This window comes from Hyperoodon ampullatus, assembly GCF_949752795.1.
Source record: "Hyperoodon ampullatus genome assembly, chromosome: 3".
In the NCBI taxonomy this organism is placed as follows: Eukaryota; Metazoa; Chordata; class Mammalia; order Artiodactyla; family Ziphiidae; genus Hyperoodon; species Hyperoodon ampullatus.
The window spans coordinates 169749078-169773568 of NC_136916.1; the positions used below are offsets into that span (position 1 = coordinate 169749078).

The 24491-nt window shown below is 54.6% G+C and overlaps 1 protein-coding gene across 1 annotated transcript in view; it reads right to left on the minus strand.

Annotated features, from left to right (window-relative positions):
* Positions 1-275: 275 nt before the first annotated feature.
* ASB2 (ankyrin repeat and SOCS box containing 2) overlaps positions 276-24491 on the minus strand; it is a gene marked incomplete at both ends in the record, with an annotated part of 28938 nt that continues 4722 nt past the window's right edge. Inside the window, 8 exons of the mRNA XM_079699528.1 lie at positions 276-412; positions 3163-3316; positions 4267-4831; positions 11924-12095; positions 15114-15359; positions 17389-17544; positions 18393-18559; positions 21666-21764. Of these exons, the coding sequence (XP_079555654.1) occupies positions 276-412; positions 3163-3316; positions 4267-4831; positions 11924-12095; positions 15114-15359; positions 17389-17544; positions 18393-18559; positions 21666-21764 (1696 nt within the window). The remainder of the gene's footprint in view (positions 413-3162; positions 3317-4266; positions 4832-11923; positions 12096-15113; positions 15360-17388; positions 17545-18392; positions 18560-21665; positions 21765-24491) is intronic.

Consider the following 24491-nt stretch of genomic DNA (forward strand, 5'->3'; position numbering starts at 1 on the left):
GGAGCCTTCTGCCATCCCCGATGGCAGAGATGGTCGGGGATCTCCTCGTCCATTTGAAAACAAACATGGTTCTTCTCCTACTTGACACATTCCGTCGTCCTCTGCTCTGGGCAAAGCTCTGGCCCAGAGACCGGTGAGATCACGGCGCTACCCCAGCTGAGATGGAGGCAGCCCACAGCCTCGTCTGTCACCAGGTCCCCTTGGATTTGGGGCCACTGCGGTCCTGACACTCAGTGAAACAGTCTGAGGAGCCACTCCTTCTCCACGTGCCCCGGTTACTGGGTGTTCTCATATTTCAGGTATCTAATCAGCCTGCCTGGGAGTGGCAACGTGTCCAACAGTTTTATACGGTATTTCCCAATGGCTTTTCGAACTTGCAGCCGGCAAAGGTGAGCCAGGGGTCTTGGAGGTTCTGGAAAAAGGAGAGAGAGATGCTGATTCGCCGTTTGCAACCGGCAGAGGGTTTGCATCTGTGACCCCTGGCTTGTGGGAAGTAGCCAACCCACATGGCTGGCTAAGAGAGCGGGTGCCTGGACTACCCCCATGCTCCATAACCCCGGCCCCTGCCAACTGAAAAGACGTCACCCCTCATTCGTCTGCACAGCCCAGGGAAGTAGTACCAAACCCATTTTACAGGTGAGGGCTTAGCGAGGATCACACCTGGGACCAGAACTGGCATTTCCTTTGTCCTGTGCTCCTTCCTCTACACATCAGCCCAGAGCCCGCCCCTCCCCACAGCCTTAGCAAATACGACCTCTTAAGTGCCCCCATGCATGGAATTCAGCTCTGGGCTCTGGGGGGTGCAGAGAAGTCAGGGTCAAGGGGCAGGGACTGGGCAGCTTCCAGCAGGTCCCAGAATCCCACCGGGCTGCCTCCTCCAGGAGGCCCCCGGGATACCTCATTCAGTGGAGTTTTCTCAGCTGGGGGGCGGGGGGAGCGGGAGAGAGAGGTAAGAGCAGGGCCTGATGCATCTAGTAATTAATTTCAGCCCTGGGAACAGGGTAGGTATTTGCTGAATCAAAGAATGCCATTCATTCATTCATTCAACAAACACATGCTGACCCCTTCACTGTGGCTGGCCCCGTGCTTGGGCCAGAGATGCAGGGGTACCCACTCAGGAGCTTTGGGGAAAGGCTTCCACACCAGATGGCGCATCTGAGCAGGGTCCTGATGGGTGGGTAGGAATCTGCCAGGTGAGGGAGGGAGGGAGGCAGGGCATTCCAGGCAGGGGAAGTAGCAGTGCGAAGCCAAAGAGGCCACCGCCACTCAGGGAAGATCAGGGTGCAGCAGGAGTGTGGGGGGAGGGGGGAGGCCATCCAGCTGCAGGGCTGTCTCACTAGCTGCCCCATCACGGCACTGCTGACACTTCTGCTGCCCTCTGATCTCAGGACAGAGGTTGCCCTCTGGGATGCTCAGTCCCGCCCTCTGGGATGCTCAGTCCCGCTCTCAGCTGAGTGAAGTCTGAGCTTGTGGGAAGGCAAAAGGCCACTGGTAGGCAAAGGACACAGGGCCACCAGGGCTGGTATCCTGGCTGGCTCTGGAGTCTCTGATGTCAACGTCACAGCATTAAATGAAAACACACGTGGAAAAGTGTTTCGCAGATGGAGGGTGGGCTTTAAAGTAACCAGAAGAGGTATTGGTTAAGAACGATTTGTTCTTCCTGTTAATAAATGTCTGTAGCACACTAAAGGGTTCAGCATATTTTTCTCCCAGGGACACAGTTCAGTTGTAAATTACCCTTCCCAGGCAGGGCTTGAGGAGGGGACAGTGAGAGGTGGGACGACATCTAAGCAAGGACCGCTCTATTCTCTAGTGGCCTCTAGTGGCCAGTCACCATGATGGCAACCAATTATTCATTAATTCAAGGAACGTTTGTTTATTGAGCATCTAGAGTTCCCAGTGAGTGGGCAAGTCCATCCCACCCTCCCCCCGTCCTCCACCCCCTCCTCCTCCCCGCTGTCGCCAGCCCAGTAACTTTATTAAGGGCCTCAATTCAAGAGCTCCCAGGCATTTGTGCAAATGGAAAATCCTACGGCAAGTTTGGGTTCAAAGGGGCACAGGGATCAAGGAGGAACCTGGCAAGTCAGAGTTGGGGCACTGGGCTGTGGGACAACTGGACAGGTGATGAGGCAGCGTTTTCACCTGGGGACAGCAGCAATGGTGGGATAATAATAACTTCCTGTGGGTCAGCCTCTGTGCTATGTGATTGACAAACACTGGGTCAGAGACAGGACTGTGCCCCCTAGAGCCAGAGAAAGCCCTGGGGCAGCTGGATTGCCTCGGGGCAGGCATCTCCTCAGTAGCAGCTGCAGCACCCAGTTCAGCTGGCTCTGACGCCTCACCTGCCCATCATTACTTATAGGAATTCTTGGCCTGACTCAGCCAGGCTGCTCCATCTACACTGCACACAGCTGCTGGACCGTGGCCAAAGCCCACCTCACGGTGCCAGGCGCACACCCGGCCCTGCAAACACCCCAAGCTGGCAGAGCTGGATGGGGCTGGACATTGAGCCTGCCAACCTGCTCTGTTCAGACAGGGATACTGAGGTCCAGAGGGGAGTCCTGCCCACGGTCACCCAGCAAGCCCCTGGCTCCAGAGCTCCGGGGGCCTGGCCCCTAGACCGGTGACCTGGAAGCACTGGTACCACCTGGGAGCATGTTGAAATGCAGACTTTTAGGCCCCGCCCCAGACCTTCTGAGTCAGACTCTGCCATTTTTAAACAAGATGCTCAGCTGTTTCGTGTGCACTTCGCAGTTTGAGATGCCCTAGCCCAAAACTCCCTCCTCCACCCCACCACACGGCTTCCCAGTGGCCCATAATCCTGGGCGACTTACTCTAAAGGTCCTGATACCCCGCGGGGAGCTGGAGTTTTTGTTTAAAGCATCCTAGAGAGATTTAGTGGCGGGATGTTGGAGTCGATCAAACCTGGGTTTGAAGCCCAGCTCTGCCACTAACTAGTGGTGAGACGCTCACCAAGTGACAGTCTGAGGGTCAGGCTCCTCACTTACAAAACGAGGAATCACGGAGACACTGCATGTGACACGCAGCACAGAGCCTGGCACGAGAAGGTGCTCATCAAATGTCAGTAACAGTCACAGGCCCCGAGTCCCGGGCCTGAGTCAGGCAGGGTAAGCTGCCGGCCGCAGCAGTGACAGCCCCTACCTGCTTTCTCCTTGATGACAGCCCAGTCCTCGAAGCTGTCAATGTGCTCCTTCAGCCGGGAGCAGAGCTGCACGTTGCCCACGTAGTCCAGGAGGACGTCGATGATGGGCCCTGCCCAGCGGCTCACCTCCGGGGCAGACAGGATCTCGCAGAACTGAAAGGGAACACACACCAGTGCTGGGACACCCAGGACCAAGGGCACTGCCTCAGCAAGCTCATCCTACAGGTGGTGGGAACCTGCGGCCAGTGAGGGCAGGGGACATGTCTGAGGACAGACACTGGGCACGCCCAGGGCAGAATCCAGTTCTCCACATCCACACACACCCCTCTCTCATCAACACAGGCCTACTGCTGCCAAAAGCGGGAGGTGGGCAACTTGGGCAAGTCACGTCACCTCCCTAAGCCTCAACTTCCCTGTCTAGAAAATGGGTATATGACACCAACTTCAAGGGTTTTTTTTTACGAGAATTAAGGTAATATAAACATAAACTTCTCTGCACACAGAGGATAGCCCATAAGTGATGGCCATTAGCCATTGTTAATATCTCCAAGAGGAGGGTGTTTCTAATTTCCTTTTCATTTTACGTTCTGTCTTATTCAAGTCATCACCACGGACAGGTCTTGCCGCTGGGGTCACTGACTTTCTGCACCTCACCTGACCTTGTACCAGCCTGCTCTCACCTCCACCCCGATCCTGGTCAATCAACCTCATATTCCAGGTGTAGGTTTGCTGGGGGCGATGAACCCCTCAGTTTTGCAGAGTTCCTCACCAACCCCCTGCTCCACTGTTCCTTCCCCCAAAACAGCAGACCAAAGAAAGGACTTAATCGCTCACGTGAACCACTAAGTTCTGCTGCCTCTAAAGCATGCTGACACCGGGTTCCGCTGCCTCCGAAGAGCGCTAAATACTAGCTTACACTCCCTCCAAAGTGCACTGACCATGAGTCCACACTGACTCCAAATCCTGCTAACCACCATCTTCTGCTGCCTCCCTAGTGTATTCCACCCCGCCTCCGGTGCACAAAGCCTCGGGAGCGAGTGAACCACTAGTCCCCCCCAGCCCCCACTGGCCCTGGCCGCACTCCCCCAGACGCGCCTTCCTACCTGGACCACGCCTGGCGCCTTGTTCGAGCGGGGCGCGTCGTTGAACCTGCTGGAGGGCGACGGGGCGGGTGGGTGCGGGCCGTTGCCGTACAGGCACGAGAAGCAGGGCTCGCCGTTGCAGCCGAGGTCCATGAGGAACTTGAGCAGCGACAGGCACTTCATGGCGAACATGATGGTGGCGGGGAAGGCGGTGGGGTGCGTGGCGATGTAGGCGTCGATGTTGGCGCCGTGGTCCAGCAGCAGCTGAATGGTGCGCAGGCAGCCGTGGCGGATGGCCACCAGCAGGGGGTTGATGACGTCGCGGTTGGGGTCGGCGCCGGCGAGCAGCAGCAGCTCGGTGGCGTACACGTTGTTGTTGACCACCGCGAAGTACAGCGCCGAGGTGCGTCGGTCCTCGTAGAGGCGCGCGCGCTCGGGCGCCAGGGGCGCGTTCACGTCGAAGCGCGCGCTCAGCAGAGCCTCGAGCACCTCGTCGTTGTTGCGCTCGGCGGCCAGGTGCAGCGGGCTGATGCCGCTACGGCGCACGCGCGTGCGGCTGGTCACCGGCAGCAGCATCTGCACGATCCTGCGGGCGGGGCGGGCACGCGCGGGTCACGGGGCGGCCCGCACGTCTGGGCCGGACCCGCCCCCGGGGGGAGCGGAGGGGCCAGGCTCGACCCCTCGCAACCACTGAGTGAGGAGGCACGGGTCCACCAGCAGGGGGCGCCGCGGAGACAGCCGTTCTCACAATTACCACTTGGGGGAGACTGGGTCTGCTTTACAGATAAGGAAACTTGCTTAGAGAGCTTCCACCACCTTCTCAAAATCACAGAGCCAGTAATGAGTGGAGCTGGGCTTCAAACCCACAACCCTTAACCTCCAAAGTCTGAGTCCTTAAAAACCTCAGCCAGACTGGCCTGTGGTTTCAAGAATCTCTTGCCGACTTATTTCAGGCTAAGGAGTGTTGCCCATTCCCAGCTCAATTACCTGAAGGAATTGATTAGAAGGCCCCCAAACCTAATGAATGTCCGGGCTGCTATCTTCAGGAGGCAGTAGAGCCACATCGTGAAGCATGGAGCTAGACCCTGCCCTGCCTAGGTAGGCTGGGGGTATGGGTAGGCGTGGGCGGGCAGGGACAGCCGTATCCAAGGGCTCACTATGTGCCAGGAGACATCCAAAGGCTTTACCAGCACTATTCGGTTTAATCTTTACAACACCCCATAAAGTATGTCTCGTCATTCCCTTTTTTCCAGATGAGAAAACTCAGCGCTCAGAGCGGTTAGGGGGCTTGCCCAGGCCATACATCGGGAGACACAAACCAGGATTCGTACCCTCCTCTGACTCCAGGGCTGAGCTGTCCTGCATCTCTGTCTTGCTGCCCTGAGGCCTTGGTGGAGCCACCAGGTCCTGGGGGACAGGAGGGGACAAATCTGTCTGGCCCCAGCCACTCCTGCCCCAGACCCCAGTTAGCCCTCAGTGACCATGAGGTCGCCTCCCCGGTCCTGGGAGTCTCAAAGCCCCTTCCGCTGAAGGCTGACTCCAGCCTCTCCCAGGCTCTCTGCCCTGCCTGTGGCTTGGAGAGGGTTGATCAGCTGCGGCTGAGGCTGGATATTGCTGCCAGGCCTGACTCTGCTCTCTTCTGCTGAAATCAGGCGCTATTCTCAGCACTTAACCTACACTAATCTGTTATATCCTCCCAGCAGCCCTATGAGATGTGTACTAACATTAACCTCATTTACAGATGAGGAAAGAGAAGCCCAGGGATACACAGCCAGTAGGTGATGGAGCCAGGATTTGAACCCAGCTAGTCTGATTCCCCCTAGAGTGAGGACCACACTCTTACCCACTCCTCTGCTTCTTGTGTGGCAGTCAGGACACAGCTGCTATGTCACAGGGTTTTACATTCTTCACAACACATTACTTGCCTGCCTCCATTTTACCTTCACTGCAGGCTGTGGAGGTAGCCAGAGTGGGTCTGTGGACTTCTTTGTAACAGACGGGGCTCAGAGGGATGAAGTGACTGATCAAGGGCCATAAAGCAGTTCTGGGGCTTGACCCCAGGAATCCTGACCCCTTGTATTTGCTGTCTTCCCCTAGACCCCTGCCACCTGCCAAGCTCTTGCCACTGACGTGATTACAGACCCTAATCCACACAATCCAGGCTGACAGGTGACCTTGTGTGGGCTCCAAGGAAGTGGCCATAGGGCAAGCAGGTGCCACCAGGCCCATTCCCACACCTCTTTGCCTCCTGGCACTTGGGCTCCTGGGGCTTCTGGCTTCTTAGAAATGTGATGCCAGGGACCTCCCGTTAGGATCTCAGTGGAAAGTATTATTATGGTTAGTGACGCTGTGTTTGCTTAAAATCTGCCTCTCAAACCTCAAAAGGAAATTCACACACCCAGGGGGGCTAATTGCCTCCTAATTTCTGTTTGTGCAGGCTCAGGAGGCCTGACCTCGCTCTGTTGAGGTGCTGGTCAAAGGCGGGGCCGGGGCCTCACCCTGGACCACAGCCATCACCAACAAATGCTCCCTAACAGCCGTAACAAGCCCAAGCACGGGAAAAACAGTGAAAGGGGCTGCCTGGGGCCACTGGCCAGATGGGCTGGTATCTCTGGCAGGTCACAGCTGGTCTCCACTGGTCCCCTGCCGAACCAAGGGAAAAGGGCAGAAATGTGGGAACGTGACTGGACGTTGCCTAGAGTCCCAGAAAATAACACAGTGAAATTATCTAATTGGTGTACGCTTCTGGAGGACTTGGCCAAACTGAGAGTAAATGTAATGCTGGGTGGGGTCTGGAGATCAGTGTGTCCAGCCTCCCATTTTACAGAGGGTGAAACTGAGACCCGGGTGTGGGGTGGGAGGTGGAGGTTGGACTGGAGGTGGATGGCAAAGCCAGGGCAGAATGCAGGTGTCAGAATGCCCAAGGCCAGGACTTTCCATGATGCCCCAGTCCCCCTAGGCCTGGGGAGTGTTGGTCGCCCCACTGCATGTCATCACTTCTCTCCCACAGCCCGGTTGGTGGGAGGAGGGCAGGAGGATGAGGAGGAGACCCCACAAGACAGACTGGGACATTCCCACTTCTCCCGTGGACAGGTCCTGGGACCACAGGTACTCAAAATGCACCTTAAGAAGAGAACAAATGTACCCATTGCCTGGCAGAAACTTTGGCGTCTGGGAGGCCCAGTTTCCTGTCCCTCTCTTCTCCTTTCCCCAGCACGGAGGCTGCACCCACCAGCTCAGCCTCCTGGATCACCGGGTCATGGTGGTGTGACCTCTGCCAGCATTCAGTATAAATTTGACCATGGACTTGACTTTCACAAGGGAACCAGCCGCCCACAAATGGCTCTCCTCCCAATACCACTGGTAGCGCAGTGTCAACCTGGCAGTGTGTGTGTGTGTGTGTGTGCCTGTGTGTTTGTGTGTGTTGAGAGAGGATTACCTCTTTTCTGAGCCCTCAGTGGAGAATCTGCCTGAGGGTGCTCCCAAGGGCACAGTGGGATTCCTGCCCACGAGGGATCCCTCTGGGGGAAAGTCTGCAGCTCTTCCCCTGGGAGCTGCAGCAAAGGACCAGGTCCTCCACAAAGGAGGAAGAACAGGCCCACTGCCACTCTGTGCCACCTGTTGGATGAACAAGCAAGCCTAGGGGTCTCTGGGTCCTCGGAGAGAAAATGGAGCTTGCTGAGGATGCAAACTGTGTACTTGCAATCCCTGTGCATCTCAGAATCCCTGAGGGAATGCTGACAATGCAGATTCCTGGGCCCTGTCATTCAGGGCCCAATGCAGCAGGTCTGGGGAGGGGTCCCGGAATCTGAGGTGGATGATCTATACATCACGCCTTGAGAAACTTTGCTGCAAACCTTCATTTTCCTCCAGAAGACACAAGCAGTAAACCAGTTTCCTGGAATGGATGGGGTTAGATAAAGGGGCCTGTCCTCTTATTTTCTGGGAGGCCTTGAGCTCTGAGCCTCAGTTTCCCTTTTAATTAACGGGCATGCTAACTTGCCTATGAATGTGTTGAAAAATGCATTTTAATTTAATGTATTAAATGTTCTCTATTCTGCCTTTCCCAGAAAGAGTTTTAAGTGGCTTGCAAAGGTAATATAAATAAGAAGTAAAAGAGAAAGAATATTTAAAAATTAGGGAAGGCCCAAAATACAAGTCAGTATTATATGTCAGCCACAAACTACATATTGGTTCTCCCCTGGGATGCCTGGTAAAATCACCTGAGGGCTTTTAGAAATCCTGCAGCCCTAGCCCCAACCCAGATTACTTACAATGATATCTCTGAGGGTGGTGCCGAGGCCTCAGGGTTTTAAGAGTTCCCCAGGGTTCCAGTGTGTAGCCAAGGTTGCGAACCACTGGTTTCAGTGCTATTCTAAATTCAGTTTAAAGGGATCTTGTGCCATATGCTCTTGTCTAATACAATTTCTTAATAAGTTTATCTTTGGTGCTGAGTTTTAATCCCATAAGGTGTCTTTACTAAACTGGAAAAGAAAAATAAGAAAAAGTGTGTCTTGGGGCTTCCCTGGTGGCGTAGTGGTTAAGAATGCGCCTGCCAATGCAGGGGACACAGGTTCGAGCCCTGGTCCGGGAAGATCCCACATGCCGCAGAGCAACTAAGCCCGTGCACCACAACTACTGAGCCTGTGTGCCACAACTACTGACCCCGTGTGCCTAGAGCCCGTGTTCCACAACAAGAGAAGCCACCACAACAAAGAGTAGCCCCTGCTCGCCACAACTAGAGAAAGCCCGTGTGCAGCAATGAAGACCCAATGCAGCCAAAAATAAAAAATGATAAATAAAAAAAGAGAGAAAGAAAGAAGAAGTGTGTCTTGAAGGTGCCTAAGACTTTGGGGTCTTGGGGGCTCCTTTCTCAGCCAAATGTCACGCCCAAATGTCACGCCCTCCAGTTAAAATTGCTGAAGGCACCATCTGGCGAACACCGAGGCCAGATGCTGGAGCCACTTTCCATGCTAGGACAGGCAGGGCGTCCTGGCAGGTGGCTGAGTGCGGAAGGCCCAGGGAAATTCACATCAAATCCCCAAGCAGCCAAGGGAGGACAGCGTGGAGAGGGCCACATGCCACATGCCCAGGGAGTGAGTGCAGCACTGGGGGCTTGCCTGGCCGCGGGTGCTGCCAGGTGGCAGGAGCTGCTGGGAATCGGCTTTACCCCTTTGTAGGGCAGCCCTCAAAAGGTGGCCTGGCCCCTCTCAGTCTTGGGGTCCAGAGGGAACTGGGGTCTGAGAATGGAGGGTGAATAACCAGGGAAATGGCTTTGGGAGTCAGCACGAGTCCAAAGCAGGAGACTCTGGGAGAGCATAAGCCATTCACGTTGGTGGTTCCAGAGAGGCCCAGCCTTTCTCCCTGGCCATCCTTAGCCACACCCAGTGCTCCTTCAAACTCCCCACCAGCTGGGGCCAGACTGCTGACATCTAGTTCCACCTGAAGGCATTGGGTGTGACTGGAGGATGCCAAGTGACAGTCCCAGCTCTGCCACGCTCTGGCAAGCCACTTCCCATCTCTGTCCTCAGGTCTCTCCTCTGCAAAATCAGGCTTGGATTAGATCAATGGTCCTCCCCAGAGGTCTGGCTGGGCTGTATCTGGTTGACTCAGAGCTTTTCAGTGATAGAGACTTGGGCTCCCTCTCTCCTGGAGATTCTGGTTTCGTGTGTCTGGGATGTGCCATTTAAAAAATAGCCCAGAGTGACTGTGCTGTACAGGCAAGTATGGGGAGCCAGTGTACCAGGAGATTTCAAGGGTCAACCCTTCTGTCTCTTTCCCTCGGGATCTCTCTGGAGTCAGGTTAAGATAATCCATGTTTGTTGACTGATGCTGGATCTTTCTGGAGCTGAAGAACAAGATGCTATCTTGCCCACCACCTATGTCTGACTTAAGTTGCTTTCATCCCTTCGCTGGCTTCGCTGAAAAATTATGGAATGTACCCTCCCTACGTAAGAGAGAATGCAGACCCAGTGAGCACCTACTGTGTGACAGGTACTCTGCTGAGGGCTTTATCTCCATTCTATAGCCACGTATATCCATTTCACTAGTCCCCGCAACAGCCCCCGAGGCAGTGCAACCTACCTCCCATTTTACACAAGAGGGAATTGAGGCTCAGAAAGGTTAAGCAACCTCCCCAAGGCCTCGGGAGGCATTCAAACCCAGATATGTCTGCCTCACGGCCTGCTACTTGGTCCAGAGAAGGCGGGGCCTCCTCTGTGCATGTATGGGGCATGGAGCGGGGAGGGCATCCTTGGTTGGTCATTTGTGCGGATACCTACAGAGCAGGGCCTGGGGCCCCTGAAGGTCAGCTCTGTCTCCTGTGTCTCCACTCCATTCTCCAGGATGTCACTCTCATCCCCATTTCCCTCTGCCTTAGTGGAGGCCACCCACACTCTCCAGCATGCAAGATCTTCTCCCTGCTGAGGACAGGGCTGCATTTCCCAAAGTGTGTCGTCTGGGGTACACGAGATGGGATTTTAGGTGAGAAGTTTTTTTCATTAATTGTAAATTGATAATTTTAACAATTTAATAGTGTGATAAACATTCCCTTTTGAAAATGAATTCATTTAAAATAATAATGTCTTGAAAGGAAGATACTAAGAAGCGAGGGTACAGATATCTAAAATCAGGAAGAATGTCTGTGAATGCTCAAAGTTTGGGGAAACTGGTCGAATGGAAATTACTGGGCCCTGTGCATCCTCCACGGGCAGCTAGAGTTCCACCTTCTAGGCGAGTCTTCCCTGACCCTCCAGCTAGTGGTGGTGCAGGTGGAGGTTTAACAACCTGCTCTCCGGGGGGAGGAGGGGCCTCTGATTTCTAACAATCATTAATTTCCATGGTGTAAATACTCTCACCATGGCCAATCTCAGACTACCGATGTGATCAATCAGCTCACAGGAGCTGTACAAGCCAGCTCTAGCACACCTCTGCTTCCAGCCCATGCTAGTCTCTAAGACCACCATGGACCTCAGCTCTTCATGCTCTTTCGTTTGTCATGAATTTGTGTGTATGTGTGTGTGTGTGTGCACACATCTTCCATCCCACCAGATTGCTCCCTGAAAACTTAAGCTTCTCTCATCTCACTCAAAGTACCTAGCACATAGTAAGTGCTTAAGAAAAACTAGCTAGTATCAATGGTACTATTTGTATTATCGTAGGTATCCCCTGTATGCCTGCTAACTGCCTAAGAGGTTATCTTTGCATCCCCAACAGAAATATCCACTAGTCCAGACTCATATCTGGCTTCCTGTGTGGAATCCAGTAGATGTGACGTTTGGAACAGGTGAGTTCCTGTCATTTGCAAGCTGAGTGACCTTGGGCAAGTCGCTCAACCTCTCTGTCTTAGCTTCCTCATTTGAGAAAAAATGAAGATAATCGTGTCTACCTCAGTAGATCTGTTAAAAGAATTATGAAAAGTACAGTTGTTAGGATTAAGCACATTTCTAATGTAAAGTGCTGGAAAGTGCCACATAGGTGTTGGCTATTATTATTGTTCCTGGTGTTGTAAGCGTTCACTCTAGCTTGCTGACTGCTGAGGGGTCTTCCTCTTTTCCACCTCAAACGTGGCCTGGGCTCTGACCTCTCCTGGGCCTCCCTACCCCCATGGGCGGGGCATTCAGAGGAATGGGCGGGGCAGGGGAGGAGCCTCGGGTGCAGGGGCGGGGCCTGGGCTGACCTGTAGTTGCCCTTCTTGGAAGCGATGTGCAGCGGGAGTATGCCATCCTTGTTGGCCTTGTTGGCGTCGGCACCCTGCGACAGCAGGAACTCCACCACCTTCTCGTGCTCGTTCTTGCAGGCCTCGTAGAGGGCAGATGCATGGTCGCTGGCCTGTGTGTTGATGTCAGCACCTGGCAAAGGAGAGGCGGATGGGTGAGTGATCAGGGCGGTCACTGTCCTTGATGTTACGCCCACCTCGGGCTGGCCGCTGCTGCCCTAACCACTGTGATACATTGGATCACCCGGAGGACCGCCAGCTCCTTTCTGCTACATTGAGACCCGCTGTCTGCCATCCTGAGCTGCCACGACGATGCTGGGATTTACTGAGCACTTGCTCTGTGCCAGACACTGTGCTTTACCTATGCTATCTCTTTGAGTCCACAACATATTGTAACCCCATGCAATCAGTAACAACTTTATCTCCATGTCACAGACAAGGAGGATGAAGCACAGAGAACCTCTGCAACTGGCCCCAGAACCCCCAGCTCCTAAGGGAAGAGCCAAAACTTGAACCCAGATGATCCGATGGCAGAAGCCTTGGCAGATGGTCAGATGGCAGAGACCATGCTCTCAACACTCATTCCACCTAAAAGGATCCAGATCCTGCCCTGAGGAAAGCCCTCACAGCTCTAGGAGGGCACAGAGCCTCCTCGTAAAGAAAACCCCTAATAATTTTATTCATTGGGATTTGCTCTTCTCTGCCTTCCATTTCAAGGAATAAGAGAGGAATTACTTCTTGTCTCCTCTGAAGGAAACACTACACCGTGCTGCAGGAGGGAGGAATCCAGCCTGGTGACAGTCTCCCATGAGCCCAATCCCCTAAGCCTTCTCCGTCTCCTGGTGGTGATGGAGAGAATGCAGGGGTTTCTCTGCAAAGAGCGGTGCAGCCTGTTCCCAGTCCCTCCCTACTCCGGAAGGAAATAGAACTGAGATAGTAGTGAAATGTCAGTAAGGGCTGAAATCAAGAGCATCTGTTAACCGCAGGTCCCCTCTCTCTGGGCATTCAGCTTATCACAAACTTTCTTGTAATTTAAAATTTTTGATGACTGACTTCTGGTCTAGCGGAAAGAGCACAGGCTTTCATGCCAGATAAGAACCAGCTGAAGTTTCTGTTTCATGCTTTACAAGCTCTGTGGCCTTGGGCAGCCTTTAGGAGCCTCAGTTTTCTCATCTGTTGACCAGGAATAATAGTACCTACTCAACTGCAAGGAGTAAATAAGGCAATGTAAGCAAATATCCGCTATAGACTGAAGCACTCATGTCCCCTGAAAACTCTTACGAAACGTAATCCCCAGTGTGATGCTGTTAGAAGGGGGAGCCTTTGGGGGGTGATTAGGTCATGAGGGTGGAGCCCTCATGAATGGGATTAGTGCCCTTATAAAAGAGACCACAGAGAACTCCCTCGCCCCTCCACCATGTGAGGACACAGAGGCTGCCTAGGAAGTTGGGACAGGCTCTCATGGGACACTGAATCCACCGGCACCTTGATCTTGGACTTCCCAGACTCCAAAACTGTGAGAAATAAACCTTGGTTGTCTGTAAGCCACCCAGTCCGTGGTATTCTGTGATAGCTACCCGAGTGAACTAAGACAACCTCCCCTCCAGGTGGCTGGCACAGAGGGACTGCTCAGCAAATGTGAGTTCTCCAGGATGGAGGTGCCGGGGCTCAGAGGTTTGTTCTGCCTCCACCCCGAGGGAGGGTTGGACAGCGGCTCTGACACTGTCAAGCTCTCAGAGTCAGGCTCCCTGGAAGCCTGGACCCCGCCGGCCGCCGGCAAAGCCGCCTGCTCACACAAGAAAAATATTTGTATTTGCAAATGGACTCAGCCCACAGTGGAAACAGACCCTGACTCAGGGTGTCAGCAGGAGAGCTGGGCAGATGTTTAGCGTTAGCCAGTTCCCCTTGCCTGCCCGCTGAGCACCCTGCCCTTTGCCCAGCCTCCTTTCCTGGCTCCTAGGACCCTGCCTGTGCCCCTTTGTCCTCAGGCTGATCAGCCCAGATATGTCCCCAGTGGCAAGGAAGTGCCCTGGGTCTGTTTTCCCAACTGCTCGGGCATGTGCTGAGTAGGTGGATGCTTATCCAGGCCAAGTCCCAGGATGGAAATTCTCGAGGCCTGGGGCGGGGTGGTGGGGTGCGAAGAGCATGCAGTTTGGAGTCAGATGGACGCAGTTGGAATCCAGGCTCTGACTGTGACCAATCATTTAACCTCTGTGAGCCTCGGTCTTCTCATCTACAAAATGGCATGAGGACACTCCCTACCTCTTAGGGCTGTGGAGGAAACCCCACTGGCTTCTTGTGTTCATGCTTAGTGCAGTGCCTGGCACACAGCAGGACCTCAACAAATTATTCCAACTCAGCCCCAGCGTCTGGCTTACCTCTGGGTTCCCTGTTGCTCAAGTGCAAGGGTCACTTCCCATGGAGGGAGAAAGGAAATCAAAAGTGTTCTTGGGGTAGATCAGAATATAATACTCTTTAACCAAAAGAATGTCTGCCAAAGTCTTGGAGTCTTCTGTTACTGGGACACGATATTTCAGGCAATATTATCTTATTTTGTCCCCTTAAGTGAACAAAGATTTTTCAGAGGCAAAGAGTGCAAAGACCAGGGTTCAAATCCCAGTTCTCATTTTCCGTGAGACCTTGGACAAATCATTTTCCCATTCTGGTCCTTGGTTTCATCACCTATAAAGTGAGGAGGTGACCTAAATGTTGTCTGAAGTTCCTTCTGGCCATGATAGAAGGAGAAGTGGTTAGGGTGTCGGGAGACTAATATTCTGGCTAGTTCTGTCACTAATTTGCTACGTGATTATAGATAGATAAGTCCCTTCCTCTTTCTGGGCCTCAGATTCCTCATTTGTAAAATGAGGTTGTTGGGCTAGGTTAGAGATGGCTAATATACGGCAGGTGTGCCAATTCACTCCAAGTTTGTACCTAATTGCAGGGATCACTGGTGGAGCTCAACACATTTCCGGCTGAGCCTAGAAACAGCCTCAGAATCCTTCTCAACACAGTACTCCCGGAAGATAGCATCACTCCGTCAGAGTATATCCATAGAGGACTCCTAAACTTGCCTTCCCTTAGAGTTGGTCTCTGAGGTCCTTCCCAGCTGTGCCCCTTGGGAACTCCATGACCCAGGGACCCTAGCACTCACCGTGTTTGGCCAGGAACCTCAGTGCCTCCAGCTGCCCACTCTGGGCGGCCACGAACAAGGGGGTGATGCCATAGGCATTCTTGGCTTCCACCTTAGCACCTCTGCTCACCAGGATCTCCATGACCTCCAGGTCATTGCGAGCAACAGACTCGTGCAGAGCCGTCCAGCCTCGGTTACAGCGGTGGTTCGTGTCCGCGTTGTACTGCACCAGAATCCTCACCGCCTCCACGTTCTTGCGCTCACAGGCTGTGCCCAGGGAGAAGCAAGATGGTCAGCAGGGCCCCGGCAGGACCTGGCCAGCCAAGACTCCATTCATTCGTTTGTCCACCTACCCGTTCACTCATCAGCCATAAGTGGATTCACTCATCAAATATCTACTGGATCTGTACTAAGTTTCAGTCTCTGCATAAACCTAGGATATACAACTAAAAGTAATAGTAATACTAATCAGAATTAATATTTGCTGAAATGTATCTGGCACTGGTTATGTGCCAGGCACTCTATTCTAAGCACTTCGCATAATTAACTAATTTAGTTCTCCCAACCACCCTTAAAGGATGTAGTGTTATTCCCTTTCACGGATGAGAAAAGTGAGGCACAGAGAAGTTAAGTGACTTGCCCAAGGTCACACAGGTAGTAAGTGGCAGAACTGGGATTCAAATCCAGGTAGTCAGTTCTGGAGTCTCTGTCCCCTGGAAGGTTCTGGAATGCCCCTACCTCATCTCCCTTTCCAGTGTTACCTGCTTCGGTCCTCCACGAGGCCAGAAGGGGAGGAGGAGGGCAGTGCCATAGTCCTGCTCAAAACACTTCCTCAAAAGCTACTCACTTAATTTGGGCTAAAATTTATCTTCTGAGCCTGCTCAAACCTCCCTTATAAGCCTCACCTTGCTCTAGGCCCTAAATGCAGCCTTAACGCTGGCAGAGCTATTACCCGGGAGGCTGAGCACTTGTCCAAATTAACCATCCCTGGAAGCTTCTCTGAGTCAGTCGGAGGGGGTGGTGAGAAGGAAGGGGGGCTGCCTGTGTAGTGTTTCAAACAGGACCCCAGGCTTGGTTTCCTCACCTGTAAAGCACAGATAACGGAACCTTCCCGAGAGGATGCCATGGGAGGGGGGAGTGAGGTAGCACACGAAGGCTCTAGGGTGGAGCTTGGCACACAGTGGGGCTCATGCAGGACCAAGGCCCAGGCTTCAGCTGTGAGTCACCCAGCATATTGGGCACTCTGTCTGGGTCAGCTGAGGCTCCAGGTGATGGCTCCAGTGCCCAGGGGACATGAGTTCTAGGGAAGACACTTCCACCACAGGTCTGCAGTGGACCTGGTTCCTGCTGCCTATGGAATGTTCCAGGTGCTGGCTACCAGACACAGGGGAAATTGGAGATTTCTGTAGTTTTTCAAAGTGTAAAGGTCCTATCATTTTTGCAAGACCCGAAGCTGATTGCTTCAGCGTATAGGCATGAACTAAAACACTTAATCGTGGAGTAGTTCAGAGTGTGGTGCTGGCATCCAGCTCGCGGAGTTTAGATCCCAGATCTGCCCTTGCTGGCTGTGTGATCCTGGCTGCCTCATGTCAGTTCTCTGTGCCTTAGGGCCTCATCTGTAAAATGGGATACTAGCATTGCCTACCTCGTACGTGGATGGATATGAGGGTTAGAAAAAAGATCAGAGCCTGGTACGTAGTAAGCACTCAATAAATACCAACTGTCATGAGTATTCAGATTTTGACCCTGGGTACTGCCAGGGCAGCCAGTGAATGTCCTTGGATGATGTATTGAGTAAGCCAGGAATGTTTCCTTTTCTCAAACATCCTGGAGGTACAGATTCCCTCTCACGCCTCTTTGCTTTTGCCTATGCTGTTCCCCTTGCTTGTCCAGCTGGTAAATCCCTCCCATTCAGGCTCCTCTCTGGGACCCCCTCCTGCGATGCCCTCTTCCACATCAGGGCCCCTCCCCAATGTTCCCGGGTGCCTTGTGCCAAGCTCTTCAACGCCAGTAGCTGACTATTACATCATCTGCAAATCGACGCCCACCGGGTGGGGAGAGCACATGGGCACAGACAGTATCTTTTCATCTCAGGGCTCTCAGCGTGCCTGGCCCATGGGAGGATTTGGGAAATGTGCACAAATGAATGGTTCAACTATGTAAGTTATACATCTGAACGAGGCTGCACCATCAAAGTAGACCCCCTTGGGGAGTTGTACACTTTGCAAGCAATCCTCCCCATTGCCCACCTAGTTTCTGGACACTCCCTCGGGGAAGCCCACCCCAGTGGGCTCACCTTTGTAGAGTGGTGTCTCTCGGGCCTTGTTGGAGATGTCGGGCTCAGCCCCAGCCTGGAGCAGGAATTGGAGGCAGTCCAGGTGTCCCCTGCATGTCGCCAGGTAAAGGGCCGTTTCCTCCTGCAGGGTGCGCTGGTCAGTGACTGCCGGGTATGCTGGGGAGGATAGACCAGGAAATTCAAAAGGAGGAAGATACCCACCTCCCCCTCCAGCACAGGGGTGGTCCCAATTTCCTCCCAGTTCCAGGGACAGATGTGAGTGGCCTCCACCTGAATTGACCATCCACACTGCCTTCATCCCCTTGGCCTTGGATTCAGTCACTTTCACAGGGCTGTTTCAGCTTCCCGGTCATATTAATCTAGCTCAGACGCCACCTCCTCTGGGAAGCCTTCCCTGGTCGAACCCCCTCCTTCTCCGAATGACCCTGTCCTTCCCTTACACTCCCGCCAGCCACTGCCAGAAGTCCGTCTTATGTAGTCGCTTCTGCCCTGGAGTGTGGTGGGCTGCCTGGGGTCCGGGCTTCTCGAGAGCAGAGGTAACTCCTGCCTGCAGGTGTTACCCATCCATATCTGGCCTGGGGGAGAGCTGAGGCTCAGAGAGGAGGCATGATTTGCCCAGGGTCTCACAGCTGCTGGAGACGGCCTTGGCAGGGTACAGGCACAGCTGCGGTATTTTCCACACCAAATCAGCCCCTGGAACATTCTCGAACAAGCTGGCAGTGGCTCTCCCACAAGTCAGCCTTCCCTCATTCCTTTTCTAAGAATTAGGCCCTCCTGTCCTGGGAGGCCTGGAGAGGTGGCGGGATGGGCCGGGCAGCGCTGGTGGGATGGGCAGGGAAGCACTCCTTGCTTCCAACTTGATGACTTTAACTCTGCAAGCGGGGTGGTAACTTTGCCTTGCCCCCTTCACCATGGTTGTGGTGAGGCAAAACTCCGCAAGGAAAGTGCCCTTGCCCGTGTGTCCCGTTCCCACCTGTGGCTGCGCACAGAGCCCACCGCCTCACCTTGATGCAGCGCCTTCAGGCAGCTCAGCTGGCCGTAGTAGGCCGCCTCGTGCAGCGGCAGCCAGCCCTCCTTGTTGGGCTCTGCAAGGTTCTTCCCCGCCTTGATCATCGCCTTCAAGGCCTCTGCATCACCTTCCTTGATGGCCTTTAGCACAGGGTCCACAGGCCTGTAAGAGCAAGGGGCAGGTCATTCCTCAGGACTGGGGCAGGCAGAGGCAGGTCCAGGTGGCCTTTCTCCCAGAAGTAAAGTAGGGCCTGCTGGTGACCAGGAGTGGGGCTGACTGTGGGATCGCACAGTCCTGCTTGGCCCTGCTGCTCTGGGACAGGTGCTCAGCCCCTGCAGCCGTGTCCTCTCAATAAGGAGAATAATTTTTCCTAACCCACATGGGCATGCCCTGGGAACTCTGCCCTGACCTCGGCCCTGACCTTGGCCTCTCCGACTCAGCCCCATCACGGCTTCCTCAGCCTGCCTGTCCGGGTCAGCTTCTCCCTGCCTCCGGTCCTAAGCCCTCAGCTAAGCACTGGCTTTTACGTGTCTTTGATTGTTTGCCCACTGTCTGTCTCCCCCACTGGACTATGAGCTCCAAGACCACAGGGCCCGTGTCTTTCTTTCTTTTATCCCTTATGATTTGGTTCCCACGGCCCAGCGCAGTGGCTGGTCCATAATAGGTACTTAATAAATACTTGTGGCTTGAAAGAAAGAGAGAGCGAATATGAAAGGAAGGGAGGGAGAGAGGAAGGAAGGATTCAGAATTTAAGAACCCCGACAATTATTTCACTCCTTCATCTCTTCTATTTCCAAAAAGACAGCCTCTTCCCTGTTAGAGTTTTGCTTGTTTCTTTGGGGATTGTATTTATATCTCTTTCAAAACAGTCTTTGCAATGGCCTCCTTTGAGCATTTGGAGGACACACTGGCCTATGAAGATAAATGTGAGGGCTCTGGATCGGGCTTTGCCAGTGTTCCGTCCCCCTGTGAGCATCCCTGGGCCTGGAGTGTTTCCATACCTTTATCTCCAAGTTGGGTACCACATTGAGAAACTCTACTAGAAACATGGCCAGCTCATTCACTTCCACAGATGGAAACCAAGGGTCCCTTTTAAACAGCTCCTTGGTGGCCAAAAGAGAATTAGGGGACCCCTCTGTCCCTGCAGCTTTCAGTGGCTGCATCTGCTATACCAAGACCATTTCTACCAGGAGGATTCGGGCTTCCAGTGTCGGCCCCCCAAAGGGATGGATAACTGACTCCACAGGAGGCTTTAGTGATAATTAAACTCCTTCCCTGAGCATAGCGCTCCAGAGTTTACCAAGCACCTCCACCTTCGGGGCCTGTTTGCACTGAGACAAAGGCGCAGACCCTTCAGAGGGGGAGTCCGTACAGTGAGCACCTCTCTGGGGTCTTCCCAACCCCTTTCCTTTCTCCGGACCCTTATTCTCACCTCTAGAACTTTCAGCTGCTGAAAGATTTAAGTACCTGAAGGATTAATATGTTTGACACCTTCACAATTTAAAACTTCTGAATGTCAGAAAGATTTCAGGGCTAATGTGAAAGATAACTTCTTAGCTTGGCTCATCCAAGACACTTCGTTCGTTCGTTCGTTCATCCATCCATTCATTCATTCATTCATGCACTGAGCTGGCTTCCCCCATCCTTGGAGAGTCAGTGAGGAGGCCAGACTGCTGTGGGTCCACCCTTGGGGAAGGGGCTGCATAAGTGGTCCCATTTCCCTGATGGAGGAGGTGAGACCAGAGGTAGGCCTTGTCCCAGGGCCGTCATCCCTGTCAGTGGCCACGATAGGCCCAGAGTGTCTCCAGGGCCAGCCCCTTTACCCTCTCAGCTGCTCCCCGCTCCAGCGTGAGCGGCACTTCCTCCTGACGCTCAGCCTCTCTGGTTATTAATAGCTTCAGAGCACAGATGCCGGTTAAGGACAGACCCAGCAAGGATGATGGGTAACTGACCAGATAAGCCCTGAAGCCCCATCAACGCCATCACTGCCACCTTGATGAGCTCCGCTTACGAGCGGCCAGAGCAGCCCCGGTTGGTGTCAGGAAAAGCCCCAGTGGGGTAGGTGTCCTGTCTCTCCTGGAAGGTCTCCTGTGGGACCCGGCTGAAGTGGAAGGGAAGAGGGCTGGCTGTTCTTGTGGCTTTGGCGGGTGTGCGGTGTCATGAGACCATTCTCAGGACCCACCGCTCAGCTTGGGCCTCGTCCAGCTGTGGTGCAAGGACCCTGGAGCGCTCAGACACACACACCGCCAGCTTCTGTATGAGCTCAGCCAAAGTGCCCGCCCCAGGGCTGGGGGGAACTGCTGCGGGTATCAGACCTTCAGAGACCGAGGAGCTGGACAGGACCCTGGAGGCCACCCTGTCCTCTCCAACCTTCTCTACGGAGAAGGGAGACTCAGAGAGGGCCAGCAACTCACGGGCAGTCTCACAGGAAGTGGCAGCAGCACTGAGACCAGAACGTGGGTCTCGCTTTTCCAGACTGTCAAAATCCTACCTGCAGCACCAAGGAAGAGAGGGCTGGCAGGGCTTGAAAAGGGCTGGGAAGAAGAAACAAAACATGGGCCAATTGTCTCCTCCCCGCAATGTAACTGATCAAGGAAATAGGGGCTCCAGTGATGGGACCGCTTTTTTGCTTTTAGCTGCTTCTAGGGTCGAGCAGAGAAGGAAACAGCACAGAGCTATTTTCCAAGGACTCCCCTAGCCCAGCACCCTGGTGCCAGGCAAACAGAGCCCTTCCTGCAGCTCGGATTATCTTTTGGTTTTAGCACCTGGCACTTAATAAATAAAGGCAACAAAGCAACTACAAACTTGTGGGTGTGGGCGTCGTGGGTGTGCTCAGATAGACCCACGGTGACGGTATGCGGGAAAGTGAGACAGAATGGGGGGCTGGCTCATCGGCCTCAGCTCTGAGCCCCTGGAGTACTAGGGCCGTCTCCCCAGTCCCCCTCTCGCTGAGTCCCCAGGTTCAGAGCCCTACGGGGCTACTCCAGCACGCAGGGCCCATTCTGGGGGAACTGAGGGGTTAATCAGAAGCTCAGCCTGGCTGGCAGTTCCTGGACGATGGAGCCTGCGACCACCGAGCCCAGCTCGGCAGGAGCTGCCGGGTCTCAGGGGGACACACCTGGGAGGGGTGCTCCTGGGAGTCCCTCCAGAGTACCCCTCTTCCTGGGGGCTGTGGGACTGCTTCCCATCCCTGCACCCCAACCCCAGTTTGGAGGAGAATGAGCTTGGATGGTCTGGGGGCCGCGCGGTGGGTGGCGGGGGGACTTACGCCAGCTGGAAGGACTTGCTGCGGTTGTATTTCTGCATAACCTCCTGGAACAGGCCCTTGGGGGCTGAGGTCGGGGTGCTCTCAGGAGACACAGCGGACCTGGAGGGTGCAGGGCAGGAGTGAAAGAGGGAAAAATACTCTGCATATGAGAAGCAGGTCATGGCGGAGACAGGAACGAGGATGGAGGGAGAGCGAGGGGGAGAGACTGACAGACAGACACAGGGCTCTGAACCAAAGCAGATGGCCGGGTCCTCCCTGTGCGCTGGACACAGCTGCTGTGTCTCCAGATTATTTTTGGCCCTTGGAGGAAGCCCTGGGAGATTTAAATGACCATATAAGACAACAATGAGGTTAACCTCACCCCACCCCCGAAGGTCCCCCTCCCCAGCCAACCACGCAGGAGGCAGATATGAAGCAAGGTGACATTCTTCACCCAGGAGGATGTGAGGAGGAGTCAACAGCAGGTCCCAGGATGAAAGGGGCTCAGTCCCAGGGCGGGCCAGGCTGGGTCCCCACAGGGATGGACAAGAGATTCACCGGGGTGGGGGGCTAGGAGAGCAAAGCTGGGGCGCCAAGCCAGGTCTGTGCTCCCACCCTCACCTCACTGGCTCCTCGTTAGAGGGTCCTGCTCTCCCGGGGTCGGGAACAAGCAGTACAAAGGGTAGAGCAAAAGGATGCACGAAGAAGTTCATCGGAGTCGGGGCTTGGAGTCAGAGTGACACGGGTTCAAATCCAGGCTCTGGCACTCCCTGGCTGTGTGACCTCGAACAGGTGCATCTTCTCTGGGACTTAGTCTGGTGAGGCCTGAGTGCGTGAATGGTGTAAAGTGCTTACCAGAGGGCCAGGCACAGGGCCCCACACGTGTCCACCATTCATTGCATCATTATTTCGTCTCTCTGAGTCTCAGTTTTCCCACCCCACTGGGCTGTTGTGAGGACGGGAGGGGTGAAAGGAGGGGTGGTGGCCACTGCACAGATCTGGATTGGTTGGAGCTGGGATGGGAACAGGACATGCTGGCCTCTTTTCCAGCGGGTTGGGGACCCTGGTGCAACAGACACCCCAGCGGACCCAGCCTGGTCTCCTGCGCCCCTCTGCGGGGTCCCCTGCGGGATTGGGAAGGATGTTGCTACAGGTGACCAGCATCCCGTGGGCCACGGAGGTGCTGGAACTGTGACCCTGAGGCCCTGCAGATTTTGTGGACACCCTCAGCCAGGCCGGGGCACAGGGAAAAGGAGGGAGCAGAGAGAGACGGGAAGGATGCCAGCCCCCTTCACCTGCTGCGCCACGGCCATCACCTCCCACCTTCCTTCTCCCCGACCTGCTCCTGAGCAGCGAGGCCGAGCATGATGCCATGAATGCTAGAGCGGGTGCCAATGCCACTGCCTTTCCTAGACTCGGAGACTGAGGCTCCGAGAGGCAGGAAACGGCCCCAGGGCCACACGCAGCTGCAGAGTCGACTCCTGTCTGCCGCGGAGCTCCGACACGTGCTCCCTCCTCCAGAGGCTTGGTGTCTCCCGCCCCTTTGTCCCTTCTCTGGCTCTCAGGCCGCCACGCCGACAGGCCCTGAAACTGGGAACAAGCCCCCACCCCTCTCTGTGTCTCAGTTTCCTCGTTTGCAGAACGAGGAGGGAGGAACAGACCAGGGGTTTCCCTGCTGCTGTGGTTGCCGTGGAGCCTTCACTGCAATGAACTCATGTGGAAACTCAGGATGCCATACAGATCTCAGACCACATCCTGGGGACGGGGGTGCAGAGACTGGCCCTGCCAGGGCCCCTTTTCCCCAGCCCCGAGAGCTGCTGTTTCAGTGTCATTATCTGCACTTGCTCCCAGGCCTGAAAAGCAGAGGATGCTGGGCAAGATGGAAGCAGCCTGAGGCCAGGCCCACCTGAGCAGTCCCCAGCCCTGTGGTCATGACAAAGCCCTGGGCCTCTATCTCTACATGGTCCTGGGGACCCGGTCACTCTCATCATGGATCCATGTGTGGCCTCCCATCACTTTTTGTTGTCAGAATGTTTTTAGCCAGGTAAAACTCATTGATGAAAACCTACCCACCACCCTAAAATTAGGACATATCTCTGATGGTATAATAATAACAGCAACAATGGAATGGTGAGGCTGGTGGGGATGGCAGCGAGATGGCGACGGTGACATTCCCTCACGATGGGGCATGGCTTTGCCTCCTTTCTATCCTCCCCGCCCCCTGGATTGGTCCCACGTGCAGAGGAGGAACATTCAACAAGAATTTCCCAGCTCCTGCTGCTTGCACGGCCTGTGCTAGGGCCTGGGGGTGCAGGTCAATGGCATACTTCTTTTCGTTGATCCTCAGGTGTTCAGAGGCTCACGGGGTTGGGGGTCGGGGCGCGAGGACACATACCACCACGGAGCCGCAAGGGAGGGGCTGGGAGAGAGGCAGGGGGACTCGCCCTGGGCGCCCTGAAATCGAGCGTGTTAACTAGGCTTTCGGGGCAAGCAGCATGAGTGCTCAGAGCCGGGAGGGGAGCCAGGCCGCTGACCGCGTTCCGGGCTCTTTCTGATCAAGGCTACAGGCCCCATTTGACCACAGGTGCAGAGCAGGGAAATTCCCAGCAGAGAAAACCACTAGGGCTGAGTCATCAGAGGTGAGAGGAATCTGGCAGGATGTGGGCAAAGGTCATGCCCTGGAAGGGGCCCAGGTAGGGCCCCACGTCCTTTGTGTGGGCGGGCAGGTCGGGGTCGGTAGTATGTCACCATCACCAGCTCCCAACAGCCCCGTCCTGGAGTCCAGCTGGTCCCGGCTTCAGACACAGGTCAGGCTCGGTGAGAGTGGGGACCAGGGCTGTGATGACA